This window comes from Zingiber officinale, chromosome 3A (assembly GCF_018446385.1).
Source record: "Zingiber officinale cultivar Zhangliang chromosome 3A, Zo_v1.1, whole genome shotgun sequence".
NCBI classification, from domain to species: Eukaryota; Viridiplantae; Streptophyta; class Magnoliopsida; order Zingiberales; family Zingiberaceae; genus Zingiber; species Zingiber officinale.
Genome location: NC_055990.1, coordinates 20814625 through 20842487, shown reverse-complemented (window position 1 = coordinate 20842487; position 27863 = coordinate 20814625). Strand labels below are relative to the sequence as shown.

Sequence of the window (27863 nt, the reverse complement as noted above, 5' to 3'; positions counted from 1 at the left end):
CGTGCTAAATTTGAATTTAAATGATATTAAATTAAAAAAAATTATATCTTTTTTAGACAAATAATGCCTCCTTTTAAATTTTTTATATCTATATTTTGTAACAACCTTTCAAAATTTATATACAAATAATGAATTAGCTGAATTGACATGATTAGAAATTTGAAATAAATATTCTCTAAAATAAAGACTGACGACAAAATTTAAACATCACATGAAAATTTTTAGACAATTTGCTCATATTATAACACATTAATTTTTTATTTGGATAAGACATACACATGATGATAGTTTTCGGTCACACTAAAAGATGATTAAAATTAAAGATAATTGAAATATTGGATCTAACATTAAAAAAGAGGATAAATTAAAATATTCTATAAGAGTATTTTTCGAGTTAGATGGGGAAAATCGATTTCTTGTATTTGAACATGAAATGGTGAAAAAGAATATAATAAAACCAATCTCAAATCCACCACACTGAATCTTGAATCATTGAAAACTATAGATGAGTTCTTTAAGAAATCTAACAAAATATAATGATTGATTTACAATTTATAGAAACAAAACAATTAGTCATCCCTCTTAATTCATCCTGCTTGATTGCATTATAATGCAACAATAACTATTTATTAGATGGATGCTATACAATTGTGAACTATTAAAAAATGAATCAATGATAACATTATTAATCTTCACACGAAATCTAATCTAAGATACAACTCAAAAAACTAGTTTTTCCCCCTTCAAATTGTGAGTGCAACCTTAGTTCGAACGTACAACCAAAAATGCAGCGGAGGTAGATGCATTATCCATTTTGAATTTGGGCAAGAAAAACTTAATACATCCCCTTGAAGATAGGACTAGTTCGACATATACTTGCTCCATGTTCATCATAATCCTCTTTTGTGTTACAAGACTGAAAAGAAACTTAGAAGAAAGATTAACAAAACATGATAAAAAGATCAGAGAAAAACATCATCAGGATACAAACAGCAAATAAAAGAGAAAATAAATTCAGTTTTTGATTACCTTAACTGGTAAAATTTAACAGGACAATTTGATATACTACCAACACCGAGAAAACCTTGAATGCAAAAGTCTAAGAAATGAATTTAATAGACCTAGGATCACTTAGCGTGTGTAAGATATACCATATTTCTAAGGTAGCACTAAAAAATGCAAAATTAGCTCACAAAAGTACAGATGATCACGAATGATTCATATGAACTTTGTGTTCCTTTCTCTTCCCCTCTTCCTTTACTTCCCATCTTTTCATCCAAGTTAGCATTGATCTGTAAGAATATTTAATCAGGTTGGTTCTTTTCTATAGTTAAGCAAATGAAGTTATAGACCAGAATTCTAATCCGTGGCAATGTGATGCTGACACATCTCCATAGCAATTGAGAGGAAAATCCAACTGCCCTAGTTTATAACATTGAGCTCATTAGTTGAAAATATTTCTTCTATTCTATAGTACAAGATTCCCAACTAAACTTGAGTTGAAAGACATGGATAAGCAACAATATAACTGGCCGTTCTGTGTCTATTAAACTGTTCGTTTAAAAATTGTTATGATTAACAGATTAAATGAAAAATCCATTAAGATTTTCTGCTCACAAGAAATGCGAAACAACTATAATGGAGATAAATTTGAGGACTTGATCATGTGTGATTGTCATGGATTTAAAGAGGAGAACATTTTAGAAGCAGTTAGACAAGCTTTGTGCTGGAATAAAATGTTGGGCAGATATTAAACAAATGCGTATAGCTGAGATAAGTATTTCACAGTAGATGTACTGTATGATTTACAACAAACAATTGGGTAATGAATAATGAAAGGGAAAAGTTATGGACCTCGTAGAATTCAGGTAGAGATGCAACTACAGAACCACCAAACCAAACAGCAGACCTCTGAATAGGGTGGCTTACAACGTTAACCTCCACAGGCTGAGACTGGAAACAGAAGAAACATGGTCACATTTGTCCGATAAAATATAAAATGTCAACAAGGCCAAACTTACTTTTACATCCACACCAAGGCGTGCATTGGATGTGGTGATTCGATCATCAACTATTTTCTTTAAATCCTTCTGCAATCTTTTTTGGAAACCTTTAAACATAGTTGATCCCCCAGATAAAACTACATTCTAAAAGAAGTTCCAAAAGCACAAAAAGTTAGTAGTCCTTTTGCTATCTGATAAATGATGTTAACAAAATGCAGTTTACTTGATTCTGTTATAGATTATACCTTATATAAACCCCTTCTGGTGTCAATTGGTGCTGACTGAACACAGTTGTCAATTATTTCAGATAATGGAGTACCATAGTCACTAATGTAGATTTCGGGATGAAAGAAAACCTGCACAAAGAATTAGATGTTTGGTAAAGAAGCCAGCAGTGAGAAGAATCAAAAAGGCTTAAATTTGAAGATGAGCATACAAGAATGTTATTTTATGAATGATTTTAAAATTTAATTCTCCATGTCATCAGAAAGCACTAAGCGAGGAAAAATCTATAGCACATAGTATCTAATAGAATTTAATTCTCCCTATATTTAAATTTTAATTCTCCCTGTTTCAGAGCTCATGACAAGCTCCTTCAATCAAATTTATCTATTTTGTATGAAAAACACTCATAAACCTTGTGAAGCCAGCTGGTTGGGACCCCATCAATAACCTTCATTATAATGTACCAATTGGAAAGTATTAAAATCCCATAAAGTTCAAAGTTTGGAGTCGACGTTGATTGGCCCAAGTCCTATAGCGGCACCAAACAAATTATTCTAGTCAATCTCTTAATAATACAATATGATTTTCACAAACATCAAGGGCAAAACTTGTCAGGATAATATGCATTAGAAAGTAGATAATGACATGCAAAATAGGCTAAGAGAGGAAGCAAATTCAAAAACGTTCAAAAGAAATATAAACATTTTGAGTAACAAAGACAGGTTCCTATCTTGAATACGATAAGATTTAAAATGACAACTGACCTCAGGTCCAAGAAAGCGTTCATAGCCAACATCAAATGAAAAGGGCACCCCGGTCTTTGGTTTAACGCCAGCCCATTTCTTGATATACTTGTCAGGTTTCTTGTCATGTTTAATGTACTCCTGAAATCATTCAAGTTACCATTATTAGAAACCTGCATATGTTATGTGATCATGTATGCATAAAAAAATATGACAAGATGTTTATTAAGAAAAATAAATGTTTTTTAGGTTAGTTAGATATACATAATATGAAATTACTCCCCCTCCAAAACACACACACACACACACACACACTTGGAGTCCATATTCATGGGAGAGGGAACATCCAAAATACCAACACAAGTCACTTGGGAGATGAAAGCAAAATATCCTTAACTTTGCTAAATTGCTATCCATATATTTGGAGCTCACAGGGAGCCCTAGATTCTAGACATGTAATGACTCAAATCCAAATAACTCTCCTTCCCTTTACTTGTGGCATTTGTAGGTGAATCCTAGCCAAATCAAATTCGATGACCTGTCTGTCTCGTGCAAATGAAAGCCATAATGGCAGCCTTATCAGTGTCCAGCTAGCTTTATCTTCTATATCTTCTATAAGAGAGACGGTTAAGTTATCATTTTTCAAGCAGAACCCTTTCTCTGATTCAAGGTGGACTGAGCTTGAATCATCTTCAATAAAAAGCCCACACACAGTCAGAGGTTAATTAAAGCCATCTATGCCAGCCTCAGTGGGAATTGGAAAATTGAGCCACTCATGTAACAGGAAAACAGAAGTGGCAGGTTGTTTGATAGAATAATATATGATGATCATCATACCTTCAGCTTAGGTCAAAATTAAAACATTTAAGATAGTTCACAATCCTCACAAATGGAAGCAGAACAACTCAATACAAAATAAATATATCCATTATTTGAAATATAAGAGTTACCTTGACAATATCTGATGATGTGTAACAGTACATTTCCTTCACCTTCCTAGCTATTCCAAGAGAATCTTCTGGTGGAATAAGCTCTCCTCTTTCCTGAACGGAGTTTAGTTATAGCTCACTGTGAACATATCATATGTATGCCATCTTTTTTATCTAGGAAAAATGAAACAAAGCTGGCCCATTCTGCTAAATTAAGAAAATTGAAATGAAACATGTACAGAAATATTAGATACACTTGACGCGCAAGAATAAACCCTATCACTATCCAGGGAAGTTCAACTATTGGACATCACGAAAAAATCTTCTGGTCTAGTTATTTATATCAAACTTAAGAATCAAAATTTACTTAGTTTGTCCTTCTCTGCTGTTGCTTCAATTCAGTTGCATTTCTTAAGGAAAGAGCAAAAAGAATATTGAACATGATATCTGTACAAGAAGCAAAAGAGATCCCACAATGTGACCACTTTGTTTAGACTATCAATATCTTGACAGATGTGTTACATGAACCAAAAAATTGCTGCTTTCAGCAATATCACCGAGCTGTGTTCCTATATTACTGAAGTTTAGAGAAAGAAATTCTTTTTCAACAGTCTGATAATGAGTGAAAAATTTGAAGCCCCTACTTTTTTTTTCTAAGATCATTGTCTTGGAAGATATCTCCTATTAACCAAGAACAATCAGTACAGGTGAAGCTTCAATGAAATCCTGATGGTGCATTAAAACATAACTACAAGATGAATGCAAATAAAGAAACAAAATGATATATGTACCACCTAATACATGCTGTCCTATGTCAACCCTCTCTTATCTGCTACAGCTTTGCATTCTTTCATGAAGATTCAATCATTGAGCCGAATAATAATCAAAATACCATGTCATTGAATAATAAGATTCAATTTAATTCAAAGGCCCTTCTTGGTGCTAATCACAACTGAGTATTGTGTTAATTACTATTGGATAATTGTAAGTCAAAAAACAAATTGAATAACACACCAATCAGAAAATTTTGAATCATTATAAGAAAATGAGTGATGCAGTAAAATGATTGATGCAGTAATATGCAGAATTGTATGCAGTAGTTTGGACAAAAAGATATTAATTGCAAATTTGAAAGCGTATGAAAAATAGCTGTTCTTGCCATCTATGGATTGCAGTGACAAACAGATTCTGAGGAGAACATCATTTTCCCAGGAATCATATTTACCAAAGAGGAGATTAACATGGTGGTCTTACGGGGCCAGGAACTTACTGGCCTATCAGTAGAGGAATTTCAGACATAGTAATACAAGTTATTTAAATAGACATAACATAACTTTAAAAATAGATGTTCTAGAACGACAAAAATAATCATAAAATCATTAAAATTTCAAATAATATTTACTAATTTTAGCATGGAGAGGATAAGAAAAAGAGATGGAAATGGCACATGACAACATGCTGCACTTCTGAAACCAGAAATAATCAGAAAACGACAGTGGTGATCCAACAAATACTGAAATCATATCAATATATTTGCACCATACTGAAACTCTCAGTAGTATGTAATATTTCCTCGAAACATCCATGTATGCATCCAATAACAATAACTATATGATCCAATAAGGTAGAGAAGAATTTCACCTGTAGAAGTTGTAAAACAATTTGAGTCACGTCATTGCCAGAAATTGGGAAAGATTTAATGCTACTTCCAATTATATAGCCATCTACAACAGGTACAACATGAGTAGCTCCATCTCCAATGTCAACTACGACTCCTGTCATTTGAGGCTGACAAAATAAACCAACCAACCTTAAAGGGAAAGCATACAGAGCACACAGAGTTATGCAACTTAAGTTATGAGAAAATTCCATTCACAATCAAGATAAGAGATAGTTGCTTATATTAAAAACAAATTGGCAATAGATTTACAATAGATTGGAGAAGGGGGGAGAAAGATGTAGCCTGATGAGAAGCTTAATGGCAATATTACATAACGAGAATATCCATTTCACATGTATTTGACAGAAAAACAGTTGAACAATAGTTTCATTCTTCCCCTCAAAATTCCAAATCATACAAATAAAGTTCATGAAGCATATTCTCCTTTTATCCTTTTTAATAATTTGAGATTTTATCCAAATCATACAAATAAAGTTCACGCACATTAGTAATTTAAGATTTTATCCTTTTTAGTAACCCCACACATTAGTTCTACGATTTTCAAGCCTACCATATGTTACTTTCTAACAGACCACCACTCCAATCTGTGAAGAACGGTGGATTGAACTAGAACTTCTAAAATTTCCTTTTTATCCTAAGAGGCTAAGAGGAAGAGCAGTTATCTGCAGGAATTCAAATGTCAATTATGAATCGTAACTTGTTTTAAAAAAAAAATTTGAATGCTAACAGCGGAGATGATGCACATTCCATCCTTGTGGTTTCAGTTTTCAAAATTGGACACACAATACAGGTATTGAAAATACTTGCCATTGACTTTTGTACTCATTATTTAAAGTTAATTTGAACAAATTCTGTAAAACATTTGCTGTAGATAGAAAAAACAAGTTTCAGAACATCCTACAACTTATAAACTATTTCTAAACAATGATGTTTCTATCAATCTAAATCTGTATCGAAGAAAAATTTTCCATGAGGAAATAAGTGAGGTAAAATTACAAAGGTACAATGCAGAAAAAGAGACCTAATAAAAAATTAAAAATCTTTCACTGAAAATCAAAGATATCAATGATCTATATGACAACCCAAGTTTCACCGTGAAGCATAGGTAAGTTTAAATCTGGGGAAGTAAACTTAAGTGACTGCTCAGAAATATGGTAGGAGGCAGTAAGAAGCAACATCATAGGTAAGCACCAACATCTATTGATACTGCACTTACAAGACAACAAATGAAGAGGTGGGTGGATGCCAAAAAAATCAAGTATCATGGTCAATATAAATAATAACAGTCATGGAAGACTGTAGCTCTTAAGAAATATTATGGGAGTAGTTTTCAAAATTGAAGTATAAAAAAGTCTCTAAATAAATAGAATAAACTGTAGAAAAAGTATGGTATATGGACTAGATTAATTCATTTCAAACTTCCAACAAATATATATTAACTAAAATATTTCACTAACTTTGTCAGTTGAACACCCAGCAGATAGTGCAAGGATTGGTTGGACTGCTATATAAAGTCCAGGGACATTGAATGTTTCAAACATGATTTCTCCCATATACTCGCGATCTTCTGGGGAAGTGATTGGGCTCTCAGTCAAGAGAAAATAGTGATCCTCAGGATCACAATTTAAGTAATTGTAGATGCACTGCTGCCAGAATTTTTCCATGGTGTCCCAGTTAGTAACCTGCAAAAATTTTAGTTTATTGACATAGTCTAAATGAAGGGACGTTCTAAAGCACAAACTGAAGCATGATGCACATGAAAGTGATGTCAGTCATGCTGTATTATGTTAGTAATGCATTAAAATTGCAAAGGATAATTTGCTGGTGAAGACACCAATTCACATGTAATCAGCAGAAAATATTACAAGTTTTGAGCTCAGATGAACAGAATTAGTTTGTTTGTTGATTAAATTCTCCTGAATAAAGCCTAGGTAGTAATGGCAAACAACCATTAAAACACACCTTACTGCGTTGTATAGGGTAACTGAGATTGTAAACTCCACTTGTGGGCAGTGATAGAGCCTCTTCTCCAATGAAATAATCAAGATCAGCCATTATTCCAGCATTATACTGTGCTAAATAATTTCCCATATTGCGACCATCTGACTGGTTCAAGAAAGACTCATTGACAGCTACAACAGTAGGAATAGAAAAGGATGGCTCAACGTTGCCAGCCAAACCCACTTTAGTATACCTGTAGAAAGAAAATTCATATCAGCAAGATAAAAGTGAAGCTAAACCTTATGAAGGTGCATTGTGCATACAAATAATATAAGGATGTTGCATTTAAGTCAAATATCAAGCTTCCCGATGAATAGACATTTAATGAATGAAACTATAAATAATTGTTCTCAAATCCTTTGATACTTTGACTCTTCATCTATCCCCAATGTACTTGTGTCCCGAACTGAGACTCCATGTGGACACCTAGCATTAGAAATTCTTTTTTGGCCAAATGCAAAGTTTTAAAAATAGTCGTGGCAAACAGTTGGATTGATACCCATGTTAGATATTTGTGCCCAATTACTATTAACCTCACTCAAAACTATTGTCACATATACCTACCATTATTCAAATATCCAAGTTATTTCAACAAATCTTTATGGTTCCAAAATGAAAAATATAGTTATTCTCAAACGCAATCAAATACCACAAAAATAGAGCTAATTTGCAAGGTAAAAATTTCAGCAAGCTTTAGAGTGCCAACAGGAATTATCAGATCAATTTTTATCCTTCTATGGGACTTCTTTTTGTGGTACTCAAGCTGGCCTCATATCAAAAGACAAAGAAGTCGCATGCGGACTAATTTCTCTTTCAGTAGAAGCTATTGATCTAATTTGCAAATAATAAGGTCATCCTTTACGGAGACAAGAACTTCCGCTAGGAATAGTGACCAGTTTTTTTCGAGGGGTCTTTGACCATAAGGTGTCTTGATACCACAGTGGAATAGCAACCAGTTTGATGGATAGGTTATAGTGTACAAAAAAATCAGAGTTTCTGACATAAAAACCAAATGTGTTCTGGCTACTAATCCATTAGAAAAAGGAAGAGTTGCTTAGAATATCACCTCTACAACAATCCATTTATGCATTAGATTTATTATTGCAACAAGTAGGGTTTAATTTAGATTTAAATGAATAAACATATTTGATAGTTCTGAAAAGTTTGCCATTTAAGAAAGTTTAGATGTGAGTCATTTGAAGAGAAGGTATTTAATTAGGATTAGCTATGAGATACTTAAACAATAGGTTCCAGTGTGGTACTTGAAATTGCCCAGTTACAGCATGTCAAAAGATATGCACAGTACAGTGTGACACATTGACAATTTTCAGAATTGGCAAACCCATCCGTACGTTATAGGTTTCAGCTCTATAATAACTAAAGCAATCTAAAATTGCTCGCCTAGCAATATTGCTTCAATAAAATGTTACAATAAACTGGAAGGCCAACTTAGACCCTTTTTTGGACTCATCAAACTCCAACAAACTAGCTCCACTCATTGGACCCATGTTTTTGTACAAATCTTATGAAAGAATTTGAAGCTCCAGGAGAGATAAGGCTTGGTTATGTCGCATATTATAACAGAAATGACTCTAGGAGCGTAGGACTAATCATTCCTAGAGACAGAGTTACGAGACCATTAATATCAAAGCCCAAGGAAACCGCATGACAAGGGACCAACCACAAATTACCTCCAAGAAGGCAGCGCACCCCATCAAAGAGGGCTGCCACCGTTCCTAACAAGTATTTTATTATATGAATATAAACATTCCGATCGTCTATTTGTATCATCGACAACAAACACACGCAATCAAAATACCCCTTCAAATAATAGGAGTTCCAGAAGGGAAATTCACAGATCAAGAAGGCGGAGGAGGCGATACCCGGTCCCGTTGTCGATGACGACGGCGGGTCGGAAAGCTGCGTCCATTCGAGGGGGATTGCAATGTGGAACCGCCGCCGAGATCCGAGACCGGCTCGGGGCGTCCGCTCATGATCTCCTGCGACCGGCGCCGCGCCAGGCGAGGAAGTCGATAGTCGGAGCCGCAGATAGAAACGGATCGCGCGATCGCCAAAGCTAGGGATTCCAAGTTCGCCTCCTCTTCCTCCGATCGAGGGACCGGTCCTCGTCCTCGTCCCCCTCCTTGAACGCGTCGCGGATCCCGTGGGATGGGGATCGGGGAAGCTAGGGCGACACCAAGACTTGGTCTTCGCTCTCTCGTTCCTCAGTCTGCGGCGGCAACGCTATAGATGTTTACCAGTTCTCATGCGCCAATAGCCACATGCCATTTGACTGCCTATTTAAATAATTAACAGCAGCTATTAAGTTGTGTTAATTAATTTTTTATACGTAGATCATGTTGATGTGCGGCTAAAAGTCAAAAAAAAATATTAAAAGACTTAATTTAATTAAAATTATTATAAAACTAATAATAACAGCCATTTAAATTATTTTAATCATTTTATAATATTTGATTTTTTTAATATAAAGATATTTTATATAGAATATTTTCTATTAAATTTAAAAAATAATTTTATATCTTATAACAGTTTGTCATATCATAAAAGGTTCATTTTTGTTTTATAAAATCGTTGAAGGGACCTCTACGTGTTTTTTTTTTTAATCAAAGAGTGTTGTATTTATGTAAAATGATGTAATTATCTTTTTAGTATTATTCTCATTATTATTATTTCTAGTCTAAATCATATATGTATGTTGTATATATATATGTTGTAGTAACTAAGAATTTCTTAGTTACTATAATATAAGACTAACATTATTTAGAACTTTAGAAAAAAATTTAAACGATATTTTTTCTAAATTTAAAATTGAATTATTACAAGTTCCGCCTCATATCAGAAAGATCTTTAAATGAATTTTGATTTTAAATTCATGTTATAGTAACTATATTTTATAATAGTTACTATACAATTAAAATAGTTATGATTTATAATTTTAAAATATCATAACTTTTGATTCAAATTGAACAACATATCACATAATATATTAAATCAAAGCATATTACGAGATCGACAAATGATTATTAAGTAGAATCCATAACAGTCCAATTTCAAGTTTAAAAAAAAATCTTTTAAAAATTTTACTGGAACTTCAAATAATTTGTCTATAAAAAAATTCTTGTCATAGCTACTTTAACATATTCAATATTTAGATAGAAGATGTAAGTAGGATAATAATGAAAATAGTACTAGCGAACCATTATTAACTTAAAAAAATGAAGTGTCTTTCCTAAAAATAAATCAAATTCTATGAAAACACAGGACGCTCTTTTAACAGCACTAAATAAAAATTTAAATTATACCCTTTTTTATCAGAACAAATAAACTTATATTGTTTTGTTATACGGTGTATATATAAAATTTTGACACGTCACACGCACCACCATGAGCAATTAATTTTTTTTCTCATTTTTTTAATTTAATACTATAATTCAAACTCTAAATTCTAAAATAGAATAACTCAATCTCTAAATCTTAAGATAGAATTTAATTAGATGCTAAAAAATAAATAAAAAACTAAAGATACGCTAGGTGCCGACACGCGTCTAGCATTATAGGCACCTCTCATTGGAGGCTCCTCCGCACGTCGCCCAACATATCAAAACGATGTGTTTGTGCATGTGTGTCCAACGTGGACAATCTAATATGATCAAGATTTACTTTTTTTAATCTCTCTCTCATTTACATGCAACAACTCTCTTCTCTCCACCTTGGTGTTGGTTTCTACCAACCAACACCCAACATCACCTTAGTGCTAGCACCACCAAATCAACACTATCCACCTTAGTACTAGTTTGTAAAAACCAATATTGAGGTGGATGGTATTGGTGCGGTTAGCACTAACGGTCTAACCCAGGTTTTGATAAATGACAAAATAGGTTAAGTTAGTTTTGTTGTTGACCTAACACTTTGACCGAGTGTGCAGAAAAAGTTCAGACAGGTCGACGGGCAGACCTGATGTCTGGCACGAAGCCCAGCTAGGTCAACGGGCCGACCGGATAGCTGGCACGAAGTCCAAACGGGTCGACGGGCTGACTGGACGTTTGGCACGAAGTTCAGCTAGGTCGACGGGTTGACCGGATAGCTAGCATGAAGTCCAGACGGATCGAATGACTGACCTAACGTCTGACAGGTAAGTAAAAGTAAGTCACTGGAGGGAAGTGACTGTGACAACGCGTTCCCGAGAAGGGAACTTAGGCGCTGATCCGACTTAGAGTCATTTCAGAACTCTAAGTCGAGATCTTGACTAGATTCCGGTCTCGGAGAGACGGAATATAATTAATACTATTTTTGTTTATTATAACTGTGCTAATAATATGTTTTGCAGGAGATATAAGTGTCTCGGGCTAACGTTTTCTTGCAGGTAGGAAACCGCTGGAAAACATGGTTCGGGCGCCCGGGAGGTACCCGAGCGCCCGAAGGCAAAAATATATCCACTTCGCGGCGTCGACACGTGAAGTTCGTTGGTTGGCTCGGCTACGTCACAACCAAGGCACCCTGAAGGTTCCAGGCGCCCCGAACCTCATATATAAGAAGGGTCAAGGCTGGAGTCATAACAACGACTTAGAATCCGCTCTCTTGTGCTCCTGCGACGCTGCGAAGCTCCGACAACGCGCTGCTCTTTTAGTTTCTTCCTTTGTCGGTATTGTTTTATTTTTTCATTGGCATTCCTATACTAAGTTTGTAATAATTTCCGAATTACTAGTGAATTGTCCATCGAAAGCACCCTTGTGTGCGGACCTTGGAGTAGGAGTCGTCAAAGGCTCCGAACCAAGTAAAAAGGTTCTTGTGTTAGCATTGTTTTGATTTCGTCTTTTCCGCTGCGCACTCTTAATTTTTTTTAAATCGCTATTCACCCCCCTCTAGCGAAACTCACGATCCAACAAGTAGTATCAGAGCAGGTACCGCTCTGATTTGGTGCAACAACCAATCAGGCAAAGGGGGTGTTTTTTAAAGAAAAAATTAGATATCGTTAAAATAAAACCTTACACATTTCATTTTTTCCCCTCCAAAACTATTTTTGAAAAATACATCATCATCTTTTCACCATTGCTTAGTATTCACAAAATATTACATTTTCAAAATTTTGAAATAATATTTTTTATTAATATTTTATTATTCTTCTCGAAATTAGTGCAATACTATATTTTTCCAGTACTGCTAATCCAAGACCAAGTCTTGGCACCACTTTTTAGTTTCCCATCTTCAGCATTCAATAACTCTTCAAGAAGGACAGAACCCCTACGAACCACCACCATACAATCAAGAAGATTTCAACTACTGGAAGCGATTAATGGAATGCTTCTTAGGAAGCTTAGATTTCGATTATGTGCTAATATTTAGAAAACCTTCTCAGAACTTGGAACTGAACAAAAATGTAAGTAAAATTATTTATAATATTTTACCTAACAATGTTTTATGCAGACTAGAAAAATACAATAATGCATATGAGCTTTGGACACAATTGATCAAACTTCACGAGGAGCCGTTGGAGTTGGACGATCAAGTCGAAATCGAATTCAAACTTGAGTCAGATCCAATAAAAAAGCCTACTGAATTAGGGGTTGCGCTCAAGGTTAGTAATATTTACCAAAATAGCCCTGCTAGTGCTAATAGTAGTTTAAAGAATATACATGTTAATTTGGATATTTCTGAAAATATCTGTGAAAATAGTGTAGCTGACAATACTTGCAAATATACCCCTAAGATGTTTTCTGATAAAACAAATCTAATTAATTTAGAAAATTCAGAAAATCTGAAAATAATTAATAACCCTAAAAATTCTATCCAAACCCAAGATAATTTAATTAACAAAAAATTAAGTTTTAAAGATAAGACTTATCTAATAAATTCCACTAATTATATCAACTTAAAAGGTAAAAAAAATATAAGGATAAAATTAAATACTCTGATAAAAACAAAAATAAATTTAACAAACTTAAAATTAAATGTTAAAGATAACATATTAAAGACAGTTAATAAAAGGTTAAAAGATAAACCTTTAAAGAAATATAATTTAAACAATTTGATTAATCCAAATTTAAAAATTAATAAAAACTCAATCATTAACGATCATCTATTAAATAAAGACAATTCAATTAACTTAATAAAATTAAAATGAAAAGAAAATTCAAATATTAAATACACTCTTCTAAAGAAAGATAATTTGACCAATTTAATTAATTCAAACTTAAAAACTTAAATTTAAATTAAAAATTAAACATTAAATCTTAACTAAAACTAAATTATACAAAAAAAAAAATCTTAAAAGGAAAATCAATAATTTAGGGGAGACTCCAGAATAGCTGGCACCTCCAACAATAATTTACCCAACAGGGTAATCGAAACCAATCTACTCGGCAGGGTAATTAGGACTAGAGTAAAAGGGCAAGGTTTAACTTGATCAACGGTACTGATGAAATTTTGGATAGTAGTACGTACGTTAGGGAAGCTTAGTCTATGCATGTTTAGGAAGATATGACTTCGATCTGGTGCATTTGGTTAATTGAAACTAACCGAAGCTACCCTTTACGGATCCTAACTAATTAGACTAAAGTTTTGTATTAAGTTCAGTGGATAGGATTATTTGGAAAACTTTGAAGACATGATTACTCTAATGATGTTCAGGTGACTCATCATAGTCCAGAAGTTTATCCAAAAAATGTCTATTTGTTGAGTCCAAAGCTAAACCTGAATCTAACACAAAGTTAAACAAAACTCTAAAATGGAATCTAATTCATCTCACAAAATTATAAAATTCCCAGATTGATAATTTAGATTAGGTGAGATGACTAAAGATATAAAATTTAAATTAAATTAAAATAAGAGTAAAATTAAAATAAAATTAGAGTAAATTAAATTAAATTAAATCTAATCTAATTAAATCCAATAAAAATTAAATTAACTAAAACTAAATTAAATTAATTTAACTTAAATATTATTTTAACTTTAAAAAAAATTATTTAAAAAACTATTTTAAAAATCATTTTAAAAATATTTTAAAAATTACTTTAAAAAATATTTAAAATTCTTTTAAAAATTATTTTTAAAATCTTTTAAATTTTTTTTAAAAATTATTTAAAATGTTATTTTAAATATCATTTAAAATATTTTTAAAAAATTATTTAAAAATCATTTTAAAATTTCTTTTAAAAATTATTAAAAAAATCATTTTTAAAATCTTTTAAAAATCATTTTTAAAATCTTTTAAAAATTATTTTAAAAAATCATTTTAAAAACTATTTTAAAAATTATTTAAAAATCATTTTGAAAATCTTTTAAAAATTATTTAAAAATCATTTTGAAAATCTTTTAAAAATTATTTAAAAATTTATTTTAAAAATTCTTTTAAATATTATTTTAAAAACCATTTTAAAAATCTTTTAATAATTATCTAAAAAATACATTTTAAAAATTCTTTTAAAAATTATATAAAAAAAAACTTTTAAAAATCATTTTTAAAACTATTTTAAAAATTATTTAAAAAAAAATCTTTTAAAAATTATTTTAAAACTCTTTTAAAAATTCATTTAAAAAAAACTTTTAAATTATTTAAAAATTCTTTTTTAAAAAAACTTTTAAAAATCATTTTAAAAACTATTTTAAAAAATTATTTTAAAACTCTTTTAAATTTTTTTAAAAAATTCTTTTAAAAAGTATTTTTAAAAAATCTTTTATAAATCAATTTTTAAAAAAATCTTTTAAATAGTATTTTTCACTTTAATACAATTCTGTTAATTAAAAAAAATTATTTTAACTTTAAACATTATTATTTAGACTTTTAACTTATTTTTAATCTTAAACATTATTTTAATCTTAAAATTATTTTTAAAACTTAATTTAAGTTAACTAAAAATTAAAACTTAATATTAAAATTACAATTAAAATTAAAAATTTAACTTAAACGTTAAATTAAACTTAAACTTAAATTAACCACTAATATTAATTTAAATCTAAAATCAAAAATAAATTAAACGTATGTTAATTACCATTAAATATATTATAAAAATTATTTTAAAATCCTTTTAAACTGTTTTAGATATTCGGTTAGAAATCCTTTAAAAATAATAATAATAATTTTTTTAAAAAAAATTTATTTAAAACTTAGACACCTAACTTAAAAACTTAAATTTCACTAAAAAAATCTTTTATAAATCATTTTAAAAAAAATCTTTTAAATAGTATTTTTCACTTTAATACAATCCTATTAATCTAAAAAAAATAAATAAATTATTTTAACTTTAAAAATTATTATTTAGACTTTTGACTTATTTTTAATCTTAAACATTATTTTAACCTTAAAATTATTTTTAAAACCTAATTTAAGTTAACTGAAAATTAAAACTTAATATTGAAATTACAATTAAAATTAAAAATTTAACTTAAACGTTAAATTAAACTTAAACTTAAATTAACCACTAATATTAATTTAAATCTAAAATCAAAAATGAATTAAACGTATGTTAATTGTCATTAAACATATTATAAAAATTATTTTAAAATCCTTTTAAACTGTTTTAGATATTCTATTAGAAATCCCTTAAAAATAATAATAAAAAAATTCTTTTAAATTTATTTAAAACTTAGACACCTAACTTTAAAACTTAAATTCCACTAAATTAAACTTTAAACTTAATTATGTAATTAATAAATAGAACTTAATTGTTTAAGTCTAACTTTATTTGAGAACTAAAATTGACTTGAATTAAACTTTACTTAACTGTGTTTAATAACCTTAACTTCATGCTAACTTCAAACTAAATTAATCCTACTTAAAAGAAAGTAAATAAAAAAAATAATTATAACTAACACTTTCATTGACCAACTCAATCAATTAATACGAAATTTAAATTATTTTACTAAGTATTAAAATTGTTAAATCAAGTAAAAATTAATCAATAAATTATTGATAATGGTTAAGTGTTATTGAATTAATAAAATCTTATCTTATTTAACCTTAAAATGAAGTTAAGCACCTAAATCTAAAATTAATTATTGATTAATCAAACTCAAATAAACAATTATACCAAAGATAAAGAGATAATTATGTAAATAATATAATTGTTACTAAATCCCCTAGAACACTAGAAAAATATGTTAGGGCTTTGAAATTTAATATACCCAAACCTTAGCATTATATTAAGGGAGAGTAATAAAATAAGGAGGATTAATAAATTAAGGGAGAGTAATAAATTAAAAAAGTATGAAATTCAGGGGGAGATTTATTTTTTTTAATTATCTCCATAAGTGTTATTTTTTTATTTTCTCTTTAAAATCTATTTAGAAAATTCTACCTCAATTTATTTTAAAAAAAAATTACTTTGAAAATCTTATATTAAATATCCTTAGCAAATATTTTCAAAGGCTTTATTTTAATAATGTCATGTTCAGAGGGAGCAATCATTATTTTCACATCTATTTTTTATTAAAAATATTTTTGAAATTAGGTTTTGGAAAATATTCTTCTAAAAATGTTTTAGAAATGTGCTTATGAAACCTAACCTTTGTAAAACTAAGTTTTATGTTAATGTGCTTATGAAACCTAACCTTTGTAAAACTAAGTTTTATGTTAATTTTTTTTTAAAACTTGGTTTTGAAAATTGTATGTTATAAACTTGGTTTGAAAACTGGTTTTGAAAATCGAATGTTACAAACTTAATTTTGCAAATTAGATTTCACAAATTTAACTTTGAAAAATTAGATTTTGAACATTAAATTTTATCTGGTTTTTGAAAATTTTACTTTTGTAAAATTATCTTTATAGAATTTATGTTTGAAAAATGTTTCAAGTTTAAGTTTATTTTAAAAAAAAATAGAACATATAAACTTATGTTTGGAAGTTTGGATTTTTTTGGATAACTTTAAACTTATACTTGAAAAACTTAGCTATTTTGGAAAAATTATTAAAAATTATTCTTTATAAAGTTATCGCTATTTTGAAAAGGATAAGAGATACTTTTTAAAACAGAATTTATAATTATTTAACCCCCCTGAGTCGATCTAATTTATGTTTGCATTCCTTTTGCAATGGTTTTGTATTTATGATTATTTGATCCATATTTATGTTTGATGAATGCCAAAGGGGGAGGGTTAGGTGGTTAAGTTAGCTAAAACAAATTGAAAATAAAAACTAACTTAAAAACCTATTAATGCTTGTTTCACTTGCATTTAACACTAACTTAATCAAGTTGTCATTCCATCAAAAAGGGGGAGATTGTTGGTGCGGTTAGCACTAACGGTCTAACCCAAGGTTTGATGAATGACAAAATAGGTTAAGTTAGTTTTGTTGTTGACCTAACACTCTGACTGAGTGTGCAGGAAAAGTCCAGATAGGTCGACGGGCTGACCTGATATCTGGCACGAAACCCAGCTAGGTCGACGGGCCGACCGGATACCTGACACGAAATCCAAACGGGTCGACGGGCTGACCGGACGTTTGGCACAAAGTCCAGCTAGGTCGACGGGCTAACCGGATAGCTGACACGAAGTCCAGACGGGTCGAAGGGCTAACCTGACGTCTGATAGGTAAGTAAAGGTAAGTCACTGGAGGGGAGTGACTGTGACGACGCGTTCCCGGGAAGGGAACTTAGGCGTCAATCCGACTTAGAGTCATTTCAGAACTCTAAGTCGAGATCTTGACTAGATTCCGGTCTCGGAGAGATGAAATCTAATTAATACTATTTCTGTTTATTATAACTATGCTAATAATTTGTTTTGCAGGAGCTATAAGTGTCTCGGACTAACGTTTTCTTGCAAGTAGGAAACCGTTGGAAAACAAGGTTCGGGCGCCCGGGAGGTACCTGTTGGGGTTGCAAGGTTGCAAACATAGTCCCATATTGAAAACACATGGGAAAGATCATGGGTTTATAAGAGAAAGATATCTCCATTAGCATGAGCCCTTTTGGGTAGAGCTCAAAAGCAAAACCATGAGGGCTTAGGCCTAAAGTGGACTATATCATACCATTTTGGGTAGGTACCCGGGCGCCCGGAGGCAAAAATATATCCACTTCACGACGTTGACACGTGGAGTTCGCTGGTTGGCTCGGTTACGTGACAACCAGGGCACTCTGAAGGTTCCAGATGCCCCGAACCTCATATATAAGGAGGGTCAAGGCTGGACGTGCTCCTGTGACGTTGCGAAGCTCCGACAACGCACTGCTCTTTTAGTTTCTTTCTTTGTCGGTATTGCTTTATTTTTTCATTGGCATTCCTGTACTTAGTTTGTAATAATTTCCGAATTGCTAGTGAATTACCCATCGAAAGCACCCTTGTGTGTAGGTCTTGGAGTAGAAGTCGCCAAAGGCTCCGAACCAAATAAAAAGGTTCTTGTGTTAGCATTGTTTTGATTTCGTCTTTTCCGCTACGTACTCTCAATTTATTTTAAATCGCTATTCACCCCCCCTCCCCCTCCCCCTCGAGCGAAACTCAAGATCCAACAGATGGTGTAAGTTTCGTGGTCTTAGCACTACCTTGGTATTCGTTTGTAGAAATCAATATCACCTTACATGCAATCAAAGAAAAGAGAAAAGACGTCTAGGGACGAGTTGGTAGGGGTGCTAGGCGCAAACGAATCACATTTTGTCACAAAAAAGAGAGAAAAGAGTTGTTGCATGTTTAGTTGCGTTAGGTGCCCATGTCGAATGTTGCTCTTGGTCACTCACATAAGGGTATGCATGATATCATATATATATATATATATATATATATATATATATATATATATATATATATATATATATAGTACTTAATTTTTTTTTAATTGTAATACTAGAATACAACCTCTAAATCCTAAAGGTAAAATTCAATTGGCATAACTGAAAGCTAAAAAAAACAAATAAAAAATTTAAAGAAAATAAAGATACGCTATATATATAATACTGTTATGCTCGACGCCAATGTCGTGCGCGCCCGTGTAACCAATTTTTTAATTTTTTTTAACTCTTATTTATCCCAACCAGATTTTACTTTTAAGGTTTAAGAATTGAGTTATAGTATTAAGTAAAAAAATCAAAATAATTTTTTTTGTAAGTGCTCATTGAGTCTGCGACATAAAGGGTGTGGCATCAAAAGAGTTAATTATATTTCTATAAAGTGTGTGATATAATGTGTGGTGTGTGATTTTACCAAAATAATGTTATTTTAAGGTTGGCGGATGAGTCTAGTGCTCAGAAAGTTAGTTTGAGCTGATTCTAACTTGTTTTGGGGTGTTTAAAAGAAACTAAGTCAAGAGATAGGTTATCCTATTTTTCTAACCTAATTCTTAGTCTATTTTCTTCCGATGAGATGAGCGACCTCACAGTTGAACTGTTGCCTCAGCTATTCTTCAAGAATTTAGATAGTATGTCTTTCTTAACTTGCACAGGACTTATCCTGCCAAGCTTCTGTGATTCCTTGTGCACTCACTATTATCTTTCAGTTACTTAGAGAAGGACTGAGGAAATCTTATGAGATTAAGAATGAATTTGAAATAATCAAGGCAGAGCCTTCTCCAACCTAGTAAGTGTTTAGTTCTTCATTGAAACAACTTTATTAACCATAGAAGGTTTTACCCATGACCTTACTTGGAAAGGAAATTAGACATTAGTAAACAGAAGTAAAAAAATACATAGGCGAATTATAGACCGGTGGAAAAGACATGCACAATTTACATGAACTTACAAACTTGGAAAGAAACTTGCATACGGAATCTTACCTTGCTGAGACTGCTTTGGAAAAGACATGCACAATTTACATGAACTTACAAACTTGGAAAGAAACTTGCATACGGAATCTTACCTTGCTGAGACTGCTTGCACACTTCTTTCTTCGTTTTCTAGAGCTAAGGCTATATACTAATATTTGTTTATATCAAACAAATAGGACCTCATTACTTAACGGGAAAAAAACGTAATCGAATGTTATATTCTTACTGCACGTGGTTGAAATTTGCGCATTCGCATACACAAATTTAACCATTCGGTAATTATCAGGGAATGGGTTTCAGTTTTACTGTTGGTCGATTGATCAGTATAGCTTTATCCTGGTACTGATTTCTCTGCGGCAGATAGGGCATGTCTGAAGACTCGGTCCGCATTCCGAACATGTCTGCAACAGGAGAAAAGAAACATAGTAGGAGTGAAGATGTGGAATGGGGAGTATAGTTGGGCATTGGGTGGATAACAAGTATGGAAGGTTGGAAATATTCACCAGGTGCCCACAGCCGAAGGCCATATCTCTCGCATTGGTGAGGCAAATGGGGCAGACCTGGAGACCAAAGGGGAAGAATATGATCAATAGGTGATTCACAAGACAGAATTAGTGTTTAAACATTGCTTCAGGATTCAGAATTCTACAGTGCATTTCTAAAAAAAACAAGACCAGCCAGGGGCAAAAGAAAACTTTTTTGAGTTGAGCTGGTCAAAAATCCAATTCAGCCTGAAAATTAAATACTGAATGTCTAAATGATCTGTTGGAACTGCTTTCCGTTCCTAGTTCAACTGGTTGAACTTGTCAGTCCAGTTTACACCAACAGAAACTAAGCAGATGAGCTTTGACATTTCAAAGAATTTCATGATGTGAAGAACAAGAAAAGGTAATTTGAAATCACGAGAAAGAAAACCTTTATTCTTCGGACGATACCTGTGGTTCTAATGAAGAACTGGGTGGTGCAGGAGGTGCACTAGAAGTTGTTTCATACTCGGGATAAAGTGGAGCACTCCTCTGGAAACTTGTCGATTTGTAACTATTAGTTGAAACGGATGATGCACTGTAACCTCCAATAGGTGGAGGAAGAGGGACCCTCTGTGGAGACTTTCTAGATTGACGGCTGCATTCCAAATTGACCAAATCATAATTGTAACTTCAATGCCAAATGGAAACAAAATAATGTAAAATGTTGGATTTGTGATACAATATCCATACCCCAAAATCCCCAGTTCTACGGTTGCCTTGTACTGGGAAGGTATTTCCATCAATGCTGCAAGAGCAAATACTGCTTCTTTTCTTGTTTGAGGTATATTCCTTGACATTATCTCGGTAAAATTGACAAACTGAAGGACAGTGCAAGTTAATAGAATTTGGAGCAACAATATACAATTGATGAGATAATGCAGACAGAAAATCGAATTTATCACCTGAAAATTATCAAAGGCACGGTCAGGGATATTGTCATCAAATTCCTTCATCATGTCCCAAGGGCCATCTCCAACTCCAACCAAAATTATGGACAGTGGAAATTCACTAAAAGAGAAGTAGCCATTAATAAGTTGTTAAAACCGTTTTTTTTCCAGATTTGGCAACAACTGCCAATTCAATGAATAGTCAGCATACCTTGCTTTAACTATGGCATCAACGGTCTTCTGTTCTTGGGGGCTCAGATGACCAGATTGAGTGTCTACACTTCTTGTAACCTGTATAACAAGATACAAACTCACAACTTCAAAACAAATCTACAAATTGAGAGGTCATTTGCCAGAAAGGGTATTCCTCAAATTTCTTTGTGCTACCATAATATTTCAATTAATAGTTTCCCATGCAAAATACTAGTGAAACAATTGAAACCGCCGTGTTCTCCATGATCCTTACTCTAAGGAATTCTTACTATCTCTACTGATGAAACTATTTATTGACTACATAGTTTTGAGAAGTTCCAAGAGGGCCAATGGTCTTGACTGCACCTAATATTTAAAAAACTGATATGTGCTAGGATGCATCAACATCCATTGGGAGGCCTGTTTGTAAAGCGTATAAGACAGATTTGTTTAAAATGGTATTGCTGATCTGCATACCAATCTAGTCTTCTTGTTTGTCTTTCCTTCATTAAACTTCAACTATGTAAAATCAACAAATACTCATATAAGAATGGCCAAAACCAATCAACTTTAACTCACTCCTTCAATCAGTATCATTCTTTATCCTTCTTTCAAGAATTATCGACGTTTAGAAACAGTATATCAGATAATACCTTGTCCCATTGTTAAACCGATGCAATGTAGTCCATTCTAGAATCAAGTAAAGCATACCTGACCATCTGCGATTATGACTAAAACATGGTATTGACCACCACTTTGTTCTACAATGGTCATAGCCATTTCAATTAGTGGTGCAAAAGAGGTTGGACCTGCAAATGGTTAAAGGACTTTGTAGTAAATAAACAGTGACATTATCCACCACTACTTATTTTACAAGGAATTACCATACCAGACAAATGCAAATGGCACACAAGCTCTCTATATTTCCGCAAAGCATCTTGAAACCCATTAGATGACATTCCATCAGGATAAAAACTAAAGATATCTTGATCATGCGTTAATGCTGCTCAAAAAATATTTCACACATTATGAGAACACATATCATCATACTATGCAGGAACTTGACATTTCTTTTAACTTGTGTTAAATAAAGTTTTCTATAGTCTCTTGATACCCATGGAGGTTGGAACTTGTTTAACTATGATAATAGAATCTATATACTATTAGAAGATTACTGCTAAGACTGCAAGGAAAGATGAATTTTATGGCTAATTCCTTTTTTTTTTAATGTTTACTTGTCTTCCTACCTATTTTCACTCAATCTTAAAAAATTTAAATATGCATTTTTTTCAATCTAAAAAAACCATATCTTAATCTCAAATTTTCTACATTTGCATATTACACCAACTTCTAGTATGTGTTTTGAATTGCCAAAGGTTTATAACTAATTAAAATAAATTCTACGGAATGAAAATTTTACCATCTCCAAATCCAAAGCATGGAATCAAGTTATCTTCATCAAACCTTGATAAGGTTCTCCCAAGTATAGAAATAGCTTGTTCATAAGGATTCGGTGTATCACCTATATGATGCAAACTTCGTCTGCCAAATGAAACTTTACCTGGTAACCAAATTCAGTTAAATATCAAGGTCCTTCATTATGCAAGAAAAGAAGTTAGCAACTAAAAAATCAAGAACCCGCAATGTAACCTCACCTGTCCACTCGTTGCTCTTCGTGAAATCAATACCAACAATAAGATTGGAAGACTCGAGGCCAGCCCTCGAAAGTGCTTCAGTGACCTGAGCAGAAACTTTAATCTGATAAAACAAACTTGGAGGAAGATAACTAGATAACTACTTGACAGAGCATCAATGCAATCACCAATACAGATATTAGGTACTTCAACTCTTACATTCTATGGTGACAGTGCACTTCTTTTGGCAGACAGTTTTATGCAACGTTATAAAACACACAAGATAGTGATTTTATTTTTGTGTTTGGAATCTTAAAAAGGATTGAACAGTCTGTTTTGTAAAATTAAGCCGAATGGACAACCTGAGGTGTTTTGCAGCTTACTTCCAAATAGTTTGTTCCAGAGTGTATGTTGTTCTTTTGACAAATCAAGCTTCTTGGGCAGCCTCAATTGATAAAGAGGGCTGCTTGAGAAGTTGAATGACTCATCTTTTAAGCAATAATAAGAAAAAGTATATCAAGCTTATCCCAATTTAGAATCACTTTCTTCAAAACAATGACTTCAAGATTAGGATCCAAACAAAGAAGAGAAAACGGTGAGTTCACAACTCTACTTACAAACTGCCTAATTGTGCATGTTAACCAATGTACATTTTCCATGCCACCAAAAGTTAAATTTCTTTGATGAATCATCATCAAGTGATAAATTCACAGCAATATGTTTCTTCTCCCAAAAGGCAGTGATGCCTTAGTGACATGTTCAAACTGTCAAATAGTAAAGGAAGACAGGCTACACATCCTCAGCAGTAAGTTTGTGTTCGGTTGGACTGGTATATCTGAGCCAAGCAATGCACACAATTCTTGAATGGATTATCGAATCTCAATCTTGGGATCCTAGTATTTTATCACTTCAGAGGAAGTAATTGATTGGCCGTAGTAGGAAAATTGGATTCTAACACCAAAGCTCTTTATGGCTCCAGAACCCAAAGGACTAATCTCGTAAGTTGAGAAGCACGAAATAAATAAAAGTTGCAACTTTACTTGTTCCACGGTATGGTAATCGTCGCTTATCCTCGAGTACCTCCTGTCGATCCTCGGCCGCCCACCCTGCGGGTGATACGGTTCGCCGTGAGAGGGAGGCTGAGGATGGCTGTACGCCGAAGCCGTAGCCGGAGGAGGGTAACTCGAATAGTCAGGCGCCTCGCGGGGGGAGTAGCTACTTCCGTACTCCCAATCCCTGGCTTCCGAATCCCTAGAGCTTCCACCCCCCATCAATCAGTAAACACAGAAGTCGGAACCGGAGGCGGCGAGGCTCAAGCACGGATCTGAGGCGGCGGCGAGGAAGAGGAGACCAACTCGGCGACGCCGTTGGTTCGAAGATGCGTGAGCGGGGGCGAAGCAGTTCTCAGAACAAGGAATTGTCCATTTGAACTTTGAAGGAATAGACAGACAGGAGAAGCACGGAGAGAGGAGCAAAGCGGGTTCGGCGGAGTGGGGACCACAACGTAACGGACATTAGTGACGTGACGTGCCCGTCTCCGTCATCATCGCACGGTCATTTGAAGCATTTTTGCAGCATAATCCAGACGCGCCGGCCATATTTATGCTGTATTTAATTTATACAAAGGCAAATTTGATTAAAAAATAGGCGATTTTTGCATATTCAACTTTCAAAAATGTTGAAACGTATACCTAACTTTGAACTTTATATTTAGAGTTTTTTTTTTTAAATAAAAACTAAAAAATTAAGTGAATCCGCCATCTCACCGGTGCTAGAGAGTCAATCCCACGAAGGAATACGAAGAGAGATAAATTTAGATAAAAAGATGTATGTGACAATCTTGGGATCCTAGTATTTTATCACTTCAGAGGAAGTAATTGATTGGCCGTAGTAGGAAAATTGGATTCTAACACCAAAGCTCTTTATGGCTCCAGAACCCAAAGGACTAATCTCGTAAGTTGAGAAGCACTAAATAAATAAAAGTTGCAACTTTACTTGTTCCACGGTATGGTAATCGTCGCTTATCCTCGAGTACCTCCTGTCGATCCTCGGCCGCCCACCCTGCGGGTGATACGGTTCGCCGTGAGAGGGAGGCTGAGGATGGCTGTACGCCGAAGCCGTAGCCGGAGGAGGGTAACTCGAATAGTCAGGCGCCTCGCGGGGGGAGTAGCTACTTCCGTACTCCCAATCCCTGGCTTCCGAATCCCTAGAGCTTCCACCCCCCATCAATCAGTAAACACAGAAGTCGGAACCGGAGGCGGCGAGGCTCAAGCACGGATCTGAGGCGGCGGCGAGGAAGAGGAGACCAACTCGGCGACGCCGTTGGTTCGAAGATGCGTGAGCGGGGGCGAAGCAGTTCTCGGAACAAGGAATTGTCCATTTGAAGGAACAGACAGGCAGGAGAAGCACGGAGAGAGGAGCAAAGCGGGTTCGGCGGAGTGGGGACCACAACGTAACGGACATTAGTGACGTGACGTGCCCGTATCCGTCATCATCGCGCGGTCATTTGGAGCATTTTTGCAGAATAATCCAGACGCGCCGGCCATATTTATGCTGTATTTAATTTATACAAAGGCAAATTTGATTAAAAACATAGGCGATTTTTGCATATTCAACTTTCAAAAATGTTGAAACGTATACCTAACTTTCAAATTTAGATTTAGAGTTTTTTTTTAACAAAAATAAAAACTAAAAAAATAAGTGAATCCGCCATCTCACCAGTTCTAGAGAGTCAATCCCACGAAGGAATACGAAGAGAGATAAATTTAGATAAAAAGATGTATGTGATTTAATTAACTCAATGATTATTATGTTCATCATCTGTGTTATACAACAAAATCGTAACCAGTCGACTATAAATTTATGATCTAACTATGAAATTGTAATTACCTCAATCTCTAGCACTAAATGATGGGAAATCACACTTGTGATTTTTTAATTTGATTTATATTAAAGAAACTTTGATGACTATTAAATTTAGGTGTGTATTTTGAGTTTTTAGAAAAAGGGGGAAAAACAGAGTGCGTTAAATTATCAAAGAAAAAAATTGAGGAAATTAAAAAAAAAAAAAGATGAAAACTCAGTGTAAAATTGAAAGGAAAACAAAACTTGAACGTAGAAATTGAACCATGAACCAAGATCTCAACCATCGTTTGCTAGCTTGGCTATCTAACGAAGAACTTGAGAAACCCAACACATTAACACACTTTTTAATTAATGGATGGGAACAAATACGGTTATAACCCGTAGTTACTGCAATACAATTGAACATGTCTGAAATTGATGAACGCAATGAGTTAGGACGTGATTCTGCTATTAACTCGATGAAGATTTCATATTGTTCTATAATACAAGGAATGTTAGTGCCAAGTTAAGAAAGAGGTCCCGATGTTGACCCTTCGATATTCAAGTCAGTTCTCGATTATAGGGAAGAAAGTAATGGATTGTGTGCTAATAAGAATCATCGCATACCTCCACCTGTAGATAGAGATCACCTTTTATAATGTCACTGTAGCATCTATGCATGCATCCCAAAGCATATGCACCTTTTCCAAAGTCTTCCTAAGAAAAGACAAGTCGAAAAATGTCCCTGATATATTTGTAGAAATTAATAGGTAGAGGAGATAAATAACATAAAGTTTTTTTTGATGATCTTATTACTAAAATCAATAGTTTATTTATACAAATTGTCCAATACAATAATGAAAATATTAAATAAGACATACAATCATAATAATTATAAATGTAGTAATATAATAGACTTGGAAATATTATTTTTCCTATTTAATTCATGTTGATCTTGACTGTGCGCCAAATATAATAAATTTCAATTGATTGAAATCAGTTAAAGATTATTTCCATTATTGTCGTTACTCGACAAACTCAACGCAGGGCCGGACCTATAGTGTAACAAGTGAGGCAAGTGCCTTAGGCCCAAAAAAATTTGGGGCACCAAATTTTTTTTAAAAACTTATTAGTTTTATATATTCTTATTTTTAAGAAGTTAATAAGTAATAGTTGATAAATAAGTCATATCTAAATTTGTATCCCAAAAAATATTCTATCTTAGGTTTAAACGTGATTATGTAGAAAAGAAATTGACCGATTCAAAAAACGTTAAATAAGAGAGAAGAAATCAACAGATTCATCAAACATTTACACGTCGAAGAGAGGGAGGAGCTTATTTTTTTTCTCTAAGAGTTCAAAAAAATTTAGATTTGATCAAAACATGGTTGTAGTTGAACATATTGTAAGTGAAATAGTAATTGAACCTATTTTTTTAGAAAAGTGCATCATTCGAAAAAAAAGACAATTTGATAAGATCAACAGTGAAAAGGT

At 33.0% G+C, this 27863-nt stretch overlaps 2 protein-coding genes across 4 annotated transcripts; both read right to left on the bottom strand.

Annotated features, from left to right (window-relative positions):
- Positions 1 to 492: 492 nt before the first annotated feature.
- On the bottom strand, positions 493 to 9849 carry LOC122051337 (actin-related protein 3-like). Of its 3 annotated transcripts, XM_042612434.1 has the most exons (11): positions 9466 to 9849; positions 7544 to 7775; positions 7039 to 7263; positions 5542 to 5688; positions 3922 to 4014; positions 2993 to 3112; positions 2641 to 2757; positions 2249 to 2359; positions 2022 to 2147; positions 1855 to 1953; positions 493 to 916 (listed from the first exon to the last, which is right to left on the bottom strand). In XM_042612434.1, exons 1-11 carry the CDS (start codon positions 9510 to 9512, stop codon positions 836 to 838), a joined length of 1398 nt encoding a protein of 465 aa, XP_042468368.1. In that variant the 5' UTR covers positions 9513 to 9849; the 3' UTR covers positions 493 to 835. The 3 variants fall into 3 exon arrangements, with proteins under 3 accessions (XP_042468368.1, XP_042468369.1, XP_042468370.1); XM_042612435.1 differs by lacking the exon at positions 2641 to 2757; XM_042612436.1 differs by lacking the exon at positions 7039 to 7263.
- A 10310-nt stretch (positions 9850 to 20159) lies between these two features.
- On the bottom strand, positions 20160 to 24980 carry LOC122051336 (E3 ubiquitin-protein ligase RGLG2-like). The gene is made up of 11 exons (XM_042612433.1): positions 24566 to 24980; positions 23547 to 23631; positions 23312 to 23452; positions 22781 to 22894; positions 22603 to 22700; positions 21911 to 21990; positions 21715 to 21820; positions 21503 to 21630; positions 21221 to 21407; positions 20789 to 20845; positions 20160 to 20686 (listed from the first exon to the last, which is right to left on the bottom strand). The coding sequence occupies exons 1-11, from the start codon at positions 24794 to 24796 to the stop codon at positions 20606 to 20608; spliced, it is 1308 nt and encodes a 435-aa protein (XP_042468367.1). The 5' UTR covers positions 24797 to 24980; the 3' UTR covers positions 20160 to 20605.
- Positions 24981 to 27863: the final 2883 nt, after the last annotated feature.

Coding starts and splice junctions, on each gene's coding strand:
- LOC122051337 (XM_042612434.1), bottom strand. CDS start 9,512: ATGGACGCAGCTTTCCGACCCGCCGTCGTCATCGACAACGGGACCGG. Junction 7,776..9,465: donor GTCATCGACAACGGGACCGG/GTATCGCCTCCT, acceptor TTCTTTCTACAG/GTATACTAAAGTGGGTTTGG. Junction 917..1,854: donor CTCTACCTGAATTCTACGAG/GTCCATAACTTT, acceptor GTTTCTTTTCAG/TCTTGTAACACAAAAGAGGA.
- LOC122051336 (XM_042612433.1), bottom strand. CDS start 24,796: ATGGGGGGTGGAAGCTCTAGGGATTCGGAAGCCAGGGATTGGGAGTAC. Junction 23,632..24,565: donor ATTACCATACCGTGGAACAA/GTAAAGTTGCAA, acceptor GTTTCTGCTCAG/GTCACTGAAGCACTTTCGAG. Junction 20,687..20,788: donor CCTTCGGCTGTGGGCACCTG/GTGAATATTTCC, acceptor CTCCTGTTGCAG/ACATGTTCGGAATGCGGACC.